At 39.6% G+C, this 11,336-nt stretch overlaps 1 protein-coding gene across 1 annotated transcript in view; it reads right to left on the bottom strand.

Annotated features, from left to right (window-relative positions):
- scfd2 (sec1 family domain containing 2) overlaps window positions 1-11,336 on the bottom strand; it is a 320,194-nt gene continuing 308,858 nt past the window's right edge. Inside the window, exons 8-9 of the mRNA XM_060830813.1 lie at window positions 10,321-10,440; window positions 1-449 (exon numbers count right to left, since the gene is read on the bottom strand). Coding sequence (XP_060686796.1) covers window positions 357-449; window positions 10,321-10,440 — 213 coding nt within the window. The 3' untranslated portion in view covers window positions 1-356. The remainder of the gene's footprint in view (window positions 450-10,320; window positions 10,441-11,336) is intronic.

The following is an 11,336-nucleotide window of genomic DNA, read 5'->3' as shown; positions in this document are numbered from 1 at the left end:
TTCAGTGTTGTACATATTGCTGCACAATTCAGTTTGATTCTTAAATCAGTTTTTTTGGGAGTGCCTTGATGAGCAGATTAGAAAAGTTTTATTGTCAGTGATATAGAAAAGTAAAACCTGAAGTGGGAAAATGGAAAAAAAAATTACATTAATACATCCCAGAAACATCATGTCAGACAAGAGGTGGGCTTGAGCTTGCAATCAGATATTGATAGGTACCTGTATAACAGCCAGGCAGTTAGCCACCTCTTCCTCATATACATATCTGCTGTTCTCTTGAAAGATTGCTTGTCCTCGATATCTGTATGTTTTATGTCTTGGTTAGCCCAAGTTTCTGGTTAGCCATTATGTAATTGTTATATTCCAATATCAGGATGCAGTCGGTCAGTTGCAAAGATGAGTCGAGTTACATCAAGTGGATTTAATAGTCTGGTAGCCAACACAATCACCTACAAAGCATTAAAAGTTTTTAAAAGGTTATTTCTGATCTTAGCTGAATATTTAGCAACTGATTTAATGATTTCCTGTCCCTGACAATAGAAAAGACTAATCACTTACCTTGCAAGTGAGACTTGAACACAAAATACTAATGAACAATGCTGGTATTAATTGTGATTTAACTCTATTCCTGATGCTAAATTTGATCCTAGAATTGTGTTGAGTTCACTGATCTCAGTGTCAATGAGAGGAGTGCTGCAACAATCTAAAATACCCTCAGATTAAATTTGGGAAGTTAGCAAGGGATTTTGCTCCTGGTTGCTATACAGCAAGTGCACATATGAGTTAAGACTTGGCTCGGTTGTCATGTTCTATATATACTCCTACTTGAATAATAGTTATTTGGGTCAGTTTGCACCCAGTGAGAAAACACGACTTCAAAAGGAGGAAGGAGGGACAGAATATCCCAGTTCCTGAAAATTAATCTTGAGGTATTGTGCGCAGTTTTGGGCTCATATCTCAGGAAGGATGTACTGGTCTTGGAGCATGTTCAGAGGACATTCATCAGAATCGTCCCAGAAATGAAAACTTAACAAATGAGGAACGTTTGAGCAATCTAGATCTATACTCGATGGAGTTTAAAAGGCTAAGGGAGGATCTAATTTGAAACTTACAGAATACTGAATGGCCTGGACAGAGTGAATGTTGGGAAGATGCTTCTGTTGGTAGGAGAGACTAGGACCAGAAGACACAGCCTTAAAGGGAAGACCTTTTAAAATGGAGATGAGAAACTTCTTCAGCCAGAGAGTGGTAAGTCTATGGAATTCACTGCCACAGAACGTTATGGAGGTCAGATTATTGAGTATATTTAAGACTGAGATAGAAAGGTTGAGTGTCAAGGGTTATGGGAAGTAAGCAGGAGAATGGGGTTGAGAAACTCATCAGCCTTGATTGAATGGTGCAGCAGACTTCATGGGCTGAATGGCCTAATTTCTGCTCCTATGTCTTACGGTCTAAGTACTATATTTTCAATGAAGTGAGGTATAGGCAATTGAGGTTGTACTTAATATCACATGAAGAAAGCCAACCCTTATGACAGGATTTCCCAAACTGTGGGTCACAGCCCACTGGGTTATAGCTTTAAGGTGGCAATGGCTACCATGGAGTTTGGACTTAATCCTGGCAGCTGTGAAGCCCCTTTAAATGTGTGCAATTATTTTGTTCGTGAGTGTGGCTTAATGGACTACTGTTTGAGACCTGATTTCAGCTGTAAAAAAGCCTGTGAAGAGGTAGGTGTTTGTGTTTTTTTTTGTTTCTGGAGAAACTATGTTTTTTGAAGTGTTGTTGGAGCTGCACCCAAACTTGCAGGTGGGGAGAATTCTATCAAGCTCCTAACTTGTGCCTTGTACATGGTGGACAGTCTTTGGGAGTCAGGAGGTTAGTTGGAAGGGCTTTTGCCCAAAACGTTGATTTTCCTGCTCCTCGGATGCTGCCTGACCTGCTGTGCTTTTCCAGCACCACTCTAATCTAGACACAGGGAGTTAGTTACTTGTTCCAGTATTCCTAACCTCTGATCTGCTCTTTTAGCCACTGTATTTATATGGTGAGTCCAGTTGAGTTTCTGGTCAATGGTAACCCCCAGGATGTTGCTAATGGGGAGACTCAATGATGGTAACACCACTGAATGTCAAAGGCGGCGGTTAGATAATCTCTTATTGGTAATGGTCACTGCCTGGCATTTGTGTGGCACAAACGTTACTTGCCAGCCTAAGCCTGGATATTGTCCAGATCTTGTTCCATTTGAACATGTACTGCTTCATCTTTCATTGTGGTAATAACTCTGAGGCATTACAATGGGGTCACAGGAGGACATGTTTAGGGAGCACTGTTTTGTGGCGCAGATTTTGTGATCTGAAAACTGTACAATCAATTTACAATTGGCATTATTTAAAAAATTCTAAGTAGCCTGTATGAAGGCACCCTTTGGAACTTTGCAAAACTTAGGTAAAGTTGGTAGGTTCAATCAAATTCATAATTAGTTCAGTACTCAAACTGTCAGTCTCAAATGTGTAACACAAAGCACCACTAACTTCTCTTCGTCACCAAAATGATCTTCTTCAGCTCTCTTCCTCCTCTAAAAGTTACACGTTTGCCAGGAAAGACCTAACGAGAGAGCTAAGAAGAACCAGGAGGGGACATGAGAAGTCGTTGGCAGATAGTATCAAGGAAAACCCTAAAGCTTTCTATAGGTATATTAGGAATAAAAGAATGTCTAGAGAAAGATTAGGGTCGATCAAGGACAGTAGTGGGAAGTTGTGCATGGAGTCCAAGGAGATAGGGAAAGTATTAAATGAATAAATTTTCGGTATTCTGACTGGAATGTTGTCAAGCAGAATGCTGAGATACAGGCTACTAGACTAGAGGTTCATAAGGATGTGTTAGCAATTCTGGAAAGTGTGAAAATAGGTAAGTCTCCTGGGCCGGATGGGATTTATCTTAGGATTCTCTGGGAATACAGGGAATAGAATGCCAAACATTTGGCTTTGACCTTTATGTTGCCATTGTCTACAGGAATAGTGGCAGAAGACTGGAGGATAGCAAAACGTTGTCCCCTTGTTCAAGAAGGGGAGTAGAGACAACCTTGAAAATTACAGTCCAGTGACCCTTATTCCGATTGTGTGTAAAGGGTTGGAACAGATTATAAGAGATAGGATTTATTATTATCTCGAGAGGAATACGTTAATTAGGGATAGTCAACATAGTTTTGTGAAGGGTAGGTCGTGCCTCACAAACCTTATTGAGTTCTTTGAGATGAGAGTAAAACAGTTGATGTGGTGTGTATGGATCTCAGTAAGGTATTTGACAAGGTTCTCCACGGTAGGCTATTGCACAAAATACGGAGGCATTGAGAGTGATTTAGCAGTTTGGATCAGAAATTGGCTAGCTGAAAGAAGACACAGGATGGTGGTCGATGGGAAATATTCATCCTGGAGTTCAGTTCCTAGTGGTATACTGCAAGGATCGGTTTTGGGGCCACTGTTGTTTGTCATTTTTATACATGACCTAGATGAGGGCATAGAAGGATGGGTTAGTAAATTTGCAGATGACACTATGATCAGTGGAGTTGTGGATCGTGCTGAAGGATTTCGCAGGTTACAGAGGGACATAGGTAAGTTGCAGAGCTGGGCTGTGAGGTGGCAAATGGAGTTTAATGCGGAAAAGTGTGAGGTAGTTCACGTTTAAAGGAGTAACAGGAATGCAGGATACTGGGCTAATAGTAAGATTCTTGGTAGTGTAGATGAGCAGAGAGATCTCTGTATCCATGTATACAGAACCCTCAAAGTTGCCACCCAGGTTGATAGGGCTGTTAAGAAGGCATATGGTGTGTTAGCTTTTATTGGTAGAGGGTTTGAGTTTTGGAGCCACAAGGTCATGCTGCAGCTGTGCAAAACTCTAGTGCGGCCGCAACTGGAGTATTATAGGAAGGATGTGGAAGCTTTGGAAAAGGTTCAGAGGAGATTTACTAGGATGTTGCCTGGAATGGAGGGAAGGTCTTACGAGGAAAGACTGAGGGACTTGAGGCTGTTTTCATTAGAGAGAAGATGATTATGAGGTGACTTAATTGAGACACATATGATAATCAGAGGGTTAGATAGGGTGCGCAGTGAGAGCTTTTTCATCGGATGGTGATGGCTAGTATGAGGGGACATATTTTTAAATTGAGGGGAGATAGATCTAGGACAAGATGTCAGAGATAATTTCTTTACTCAGAGAGTAGTTGGGGCATGGAACACACTGCCTGCAACAGTAGCAGACTTGCCAACTTTATGGGCATTTAAATGGTCATTGAATAAATATATGGATGACAATGGAATAAAATAGGATAGATGAGCTTTGGATTGATTCCACAGGTCGATGCAACATCAAGGACAGAAGGGCCTGTACTGCGCTGTAATGTTCTATGTTCTAAGTCATTTGGTGTGTGTCAAGACAACAACACAAAATATGTCGGGCTGGTGGGCAGTTCTGATCCTGAAATTCCTAAATCAGCCAGGAAAACATATTCAAGGAGATGACCAATCAGAGAGAAGCTGCTCCATGTGAATGTAATAGCTGGAAATGGTAAGGAACTGCTCTTTCAATCACAGGCTCATTCTCCCATGTACTTGCTGCTGATAGATTCACTAATGAGAGATAAGAATGATAGAGAAACAACCCCAAATTAAAGGATCAGAGTGCACAGTTAGTGTCAGTATTGAGGAAGTGGTTGACAATGGGGTGTTGGGGACATGAGGCTGAGAACAAGAGGCAAAGTCCAGAAGCCCCGGAGACCTGAGCCTGGAGCAGGCTGCGGTTTTGCCAGAGGGGAAATTGTGAGCCACCATTTTGCAGAGGTGGCTGTGTTCCCACTGGGTCTGGAGACAAAGACATTACAAGAGGGACATAAGAGAAAGAGGGAGGCCGTCAGGGGTGTGTGGGTGATGGATGAAGGCTGCATAGGAGAGATGGGAAATTTGCAAGATGGAGTCAGGGAGGAGGAGGCAGCAAGGGCAGGAGGGGTGTTCTGGGTGGATGGGAAAGACTGGAAGGCTACAAAAGGTAGGAAAGAAGAAAGGGGCTGCAAAGACAGAACAGTTCCAAACCTGCCCACACAGGAACACATATCAAACTAGGAGTTAGGAAAACCTGAAATCACTGAGGTATTATTTACTTGTAAATGTATATGGAATTTCTAGATTAATGCTGCATATATTCAGGAGCTACTATGTGGGGAAAAAGGCAGTGGATGCTCTAGTAATGTACAATGTGTCAATTTTTAAATACGAATCTGAGATTCAGTGAAAAAGGAAGTAAATTGCCTGGTTAAAATATTCCAGCTTTGTGATCATGTGATTGAAACACATTAGCTGTGACATAATTAATTGGACTAAAGGCTTTTTGTGTGCAGCAATGAAGGAACAAAACTTTTGTTACTAACTTATGTATGTTGTATTGTGCCAATTTAAATACTATGGTATCTAGGAAATTAATATTTTCCTTGAATGTTTAAATTTACTAGAGATTAGTAATTATTGAGCGTATTGATATATTCTTCTAAGCTGTTTCTATGCAAGTCGAAATAGCCCCAACACAACCCAAACACAGAAAGTAATGTGATTGTGTTATCGAATTAGAGAGTTAATGGAATGAAAGAAACTTGTCACAGGAAGCAAAGATCTAAACAAAGCCTCTGAAGGGTTTTGGAACAAAACACGTATCTTGTGCCTCACAAGACAGGTAACATGGTTTCAGTTGTGGCTTTCTTCTTTGTAACATTCCCCTTGGCTAGTGATCCCTTATAGAGATGCTGACTTCAATGCAAAGCTGAGACCCAGTCGTTTTCGAGGAAAATAGGAGGATTATCTTCTTGGAGCAGGAGGTGTTAATCTAATGTCAGATTTGAGACTAGATTAAAATCCTTCATGGAGCTATAACATCACTTTAAAAGTTCTCTTTCCAGGATCTCCATAGTTTCTGGAGTATTTTGAATAAATTATATATTTTAAATCATATTCAAAGATTAGCGTGAAGCAATGATATTGCCAGATTTATTTTTCCCAGTTTTCTCTGCTTCCTTGCTCCAACTTAATTCCACAGATAATGGAGTTCATGTTCTGCCATTTTTAGTGAATGTGGCCCTCACAGGATGTAAGTTGACTTTTTGACTGTCAATGCATCAGAACTGCCCCCGCAAATTGTAGAGGTCAGTGAAAAACAATCAAGAATGGAAACCCTGGATGACAGTGACCCCAAACTGAGGCAGAGGCACAGGTGGTATAAAAATGCTCAAGTTATAATCAGTACTGAAAGCTGATTGAATTGGGGGTGCCTTTAAATCTATGTGTCTGCCTTTATGAAATGATCAGATTTGCATTACTATGTACTGATGTTCTATGGCTTTGTAAAAACACAATGGAAAAGCACAGTTTATTAGACTGGCACATGGATCAGGATGAAAAAATGGTTTTTAAATCCCAATTCACTTAAGGTCAACAATACAATATAATGCTATTAAAAGAAGCTTTGGTAAAATAGCTTGCAAACTTCTTTAGCAGGTTTGGCGAGTGGCGCTCAATTACATCAAGGGTGAAACAAACTTACTGGATAAATGATCATATCTCCCTTCACCAATTTTGAAAAGTTTAGCAAAATCGGAGATTAACTGATTGCCTATACACAGTTACTGACAGTTTCTACTGCAGTGACAATTGGCCCCAGAGGCCACATGCTTTCAGCTATTGAGAGTATGTTGTTCCTGCTTTTTTGCACCCCCTACAAACAAATAAAAGATGCTATGAGTGCTAGTGGAATGTTAGTAATTTGAAAAACTTGAAATAATGCAATTCACATCACGTAGATCATTATTTGGAAGAGAAAGGCAGGCTAGCATTGTTAATGTTTTGCAGAGAATTTGTTCATTAAACTTTCACTAAGGTCCCACCTGAAATGGTAGCATGAATTTTGTTTTAGATAGTGATTAAAATACTGGACATTTGCAGCATTTTATTTCCAGCAATTATGTAATCTAAAGTTTTCCAAACTAGCCCCCTTTAGCAGAAATGAGAACTCCACTTGGATGCATTCAAATAGCATTTTTTTCTGGGAAGCAAGAAATTGGAGGACTTTTAGTTTGCTGATGAACTGTACAGCTAGAAGATTATCATTTTTGCAAGAGAAACTACTAATATATTTTCAGTGAACTCCTCCATAAATTATCAGGTTAAGGAAAGTTTGATTTTTTAAAATTTAAATTTTGATTCTGTCTCTTCAGTCAGCGTGTTTAGAGAGCTTAACATCCAGCTAAAGCCTTGTACCAAGTCTAATTTGATCAAAAATCTGGGATATTCCTTGGAATATGTCAGAAATCTCACTTACAACCAAAAACCTGAACCATTGATGGGAGGAGAGGGAGGGACAAAAGATTAATGAGGCTAAACCTTGGCATTAGATTACGGAGAAATGAGGAACTAGAGCTTGAAAAAAGGGGACTGAAAGGTGAAGTTCTGTTTCAGTTAATGACATTAAAAATGTTCTGGAAAATCAATCTTAAATTATGAAAGCAGAACAATGCAACAAAGGTTTAAATTAGAGAAGGAAATGTTAGGCTCCAATCAGCAAGTTTATTTCACAGAATTATTAACATATGGAACAGACCTCCTGACATAAATTGATGAAGATAAGAAAAAACCTGGAATTATTTAGCAAGCGATTGATGATGAGTTAGTTATCAAGAGATTGATGGTGAGCTATTTATCAAAAGAGTGCGATGGTGAGTTATTTGGTTTTCGTACACGGACAAGGTGTGCTGGGCCAAAGGCTTCCTATTCCGTAATTATCTTGTGCTCTTGTGTTTTAGTTGAAGGTATTTCCGTAATTTGTTATCTTCTCATGAAGGTGACCGCTCCTAATTGAGTATTGTGACATGGGCACCCACAGCTGCCTGGTTTATCATTTTGCTGAACTAAAACATCAGAAAATTAAACTGAAGCTTAAACCATAGTTGAACTAATGATCACCTGGCTTCTACATCCTTTGGAGAATTGGACAACCTACAGTTGGCACATCAAATCACTGGAGATGTTCCACCAAAGGCATTGTCACATGATCCTCTAAATCTAGTGGAAAGGAAGTAGTCAACTCTAAACCCCTCTCCCAAGCTAATTTGCCCAGCACCGACACATTACTAACTGACAACCAGCTCTGCTGGACAGGGTGTTGTTTGTATGCATGGCATATGACTCCTGAAGCAACTGCTTTACTCAGGACTTGGTTGTTGCTGAAGGCACATAAGAGGACAGTAGAAATGCTTCTGTGATGTCTTCAAGGCATCCCTGAAGTAAAATTAGACTGAGCCACATGATAAATATTAGCATAGGTTGACGAAAAGCATAGACTGAAAGATTTTAACATGTTTTTTACTAAAACAAAGAGAAGAAATGATGATGTGGAGGTGCCAGTGTTGGACTGCGGTGGACAAAGTCAGAAGTCACATGACACTAGGTTATAGTCCAACAGGTCTATTTAAATCACAAGCTTTCGGAGCGTTGTCCCTTCATCAGGTAAAGTAAGAGAGAAGGAATGATGTTGCAGAGGCGCCGGCGTTGCACTGGTGGACAAATCAAAAAATCACACAACACCAACAGGTTTATTCGAAACCGCAGGTAATTTCAAATAAACCTATTGGACTATACCTGATGTCATATGATTTTTTACAGAACTTATAGGCAGAGAGATCAAAAGATCATACAAATGGTGTGAGTGGAGTGTCAACAGCTGAATAATTACAAAAAATTAAAAATAAGGTGGTGCTGGAGACAAACCAAATGACTGGAATAACCATAATAGAAACAAGAGTCTAACCAAAATAATAAGTAATCCAAAATTGTACAAACTAATTAAGATAGAGAGATCTTAACAATTTATCAAAGCGACGGTGCCAAATAGGACAGTAAAGAGGATTTTACACATTCAAAAGTGTCGTGAGGTCACATGTTGTTATACAGTATTCTGTATTGTTATGAGGGCATCCTTCAAAATCTTCAGTGGACATTCAGTCTCTGATCTTCAGGTAAGCTTCCTCCAAGGCGGCCCTTGAGATACTTAACAACGCCGAATCACTGAACAGAAACTGATTTACCAAGTTCCGTACCCATGAAGACTCAACCATGATCTTGGGTTCATATAGCAATACATGTAACCCCATCACACTGTTTTGCATCTGTCAAATCTTCCTTACTGTCCTTTTTGGACACTATCACCTTGATAAATGGTTAAGATCTCTCTACCTTAATTAGGTTATACAGTTTTGGATTACTTTATTATTTTGGTTGGACCTTCAGCGTGCAACTCTTATACCTGTTGTGATAGCCTCTAGCACAAACCTATTTTTAATTTTTTGTAATTATTTTTCTACCACATTGAATCGGAGTACAGACCATCCCTTTGCTTGTTATTCAGCTGTTGGCAATTTACTCACACCACTTGCCACTTTTGATCACTTGCAAAGACTTATTATTTGACACTCCACTCATACCATTTGTGTGATCTTTTGATCTCTCTGCCTATAAGTTCTGTGCCTGTGTGCTTCTCTTCCCTTCACCTGACAAAGGGACCACGTTCCGAACGCTTGTGACTTCAAATAAGCCTATTAGATTATAACCTGGTGTTGTGTCACTTCTGACTGAGAAGTAATGAGACAGGGAGGTTTAGGGAGGGAAAGACAGAGCTTAGTGCATTGTCTTTCAATGGCAGAGCAATAATACTGGGGATGCTTAAAAGATCACAATTACAAGTGCAGATATCTAAAGGGCTGGAGGAGATTACAGAGATCAGAAGCAATGAAGTACTGGATGGAATTGAAAACAAAGATGAGCATTTTAAAATCAAAACAAGGTACAAAGACACCAGCAGCTGTTTAGTAACTTGCCAAAGCAGTCAATGTTTATGTGGAGGTGATCAATATGTGCAGGTTATTCTAATGCGGAGGACTTTAGTAAATTCCAATATTACCCTAACATAAGATCAATACACTTTTGAGACAGGTTACAGGTTGAAAGAGCATATCCTGTCAATTTATCTCCTCACTAACCCTGGGGTACCAAACTCAATACTGTGGATGCTGGAGATCTGAAAAAAAATAAAGTGCAGGAGAACCTCAACAGGTCCAGCAGCATCTGTGGAGATAGAAACAAAGTTCATGCTTCAAGTCTGATATGACTCTTCCTTGGAACACGATTCAGTCAGCTCACTCAGCATAACCTTACATAGCATTTTTACAGCACAATCATTTGTAGGTTGTGCAATGCTACCTTATCACATTAGTTAAATGAAAATGCTACTCACCTGGCAACTAGGTTTGTGCATTGAAACTGACTCCTTTATCATTCGAACTTCTGAAGCTGTGACTCCACCCACAAGGAATAAAATAAGCAGAGGGTGGTCACTGGGATGGGGACGACTCACCTGTCGGGTTAATAATATGTAACAATAATGCTTCAGAGATAAATCTGGAAGAAAATGATATCTCACTGCCCCTTTCAAACACTGGCTCACAATTCTTCATCAAAGATTTTGTGCAATTTTCACTGGTTTAAGAAGCGGATAATCTGATTATCTGCTGCATTTTTGTTTAATGAGTTGATCACAACACACACACACACACACACACACACACACACACACACACACACACACACACACACACACACACACGATGTTAAAATTGACAGAAGTAACAAATTGTAACACAGAAAACAAAATGCTGAGTGCTTGAGGAGTTAATCGCGATTATTGTAACATCCATTCATGCTGGTAAGACCAAAAAATCTCATTGTTACTCTGTATGCCAAGAGAGAGATAGAGATAGAGAGAGAGAGAGAAAGAGAGAGAGGAGAACTTTCAGAGGAGTAGGAATACCTAGCATAATTTCTGGATCCATTTAAATAGTGAGAACACAACAAGCAAGGCAGCCCACATGCTGCTGCCACATGCAAGCCTTACTCATGGTCACTGCCAGCATGTTAGGATTATAAACTATAAACCTGTACAAAAATAATATGCACAGACCATTGCAACAGAAATATGATACTAATGAAGTTCCTACAAATGCAATGGAAATATGCAGAACTGTATTATGTAAATAATTCTAATTTTAAATGTGAAAATGTTTTTTGAACGGCAGCTCTATTTTAAAAACAAGTTCCCTTAAACCACACATGGCTGAATGTTACATGGTGCTAAATGTAGACTTTGCATTAAATATGACATGCTGGGAGGCTGATACAGCTATAGAAGGTGGAACACAATTCAAGAAGTTGTTTTCACAGCACATCAGAAATATCCCCTAGCAAGGAAACCCC

This window comes from Hemiscyllium ocellatum, chromosome 1, assembly GCF_020745735.1.
Source record: "Hemiscyllium ocellatum isolate sHemOce1 chromosome 1, sHemOce1.pat.X.cur, whole genome shotgun sequence".
NCBI classification, from domain to species: domain Eukaryota; kingdom Metazoa; phylum Chordata; class Chondrichthyes; order Orectolobiformes; family Hemiscylliidae; genus Hemiscyllium; species Hemiscyllium ocellatum.
The sequence above is the reverse complement of the archived record's forward strand: the minus strand, read 5'-3'. Positions and strand labels throughout refer to the sequence as shown.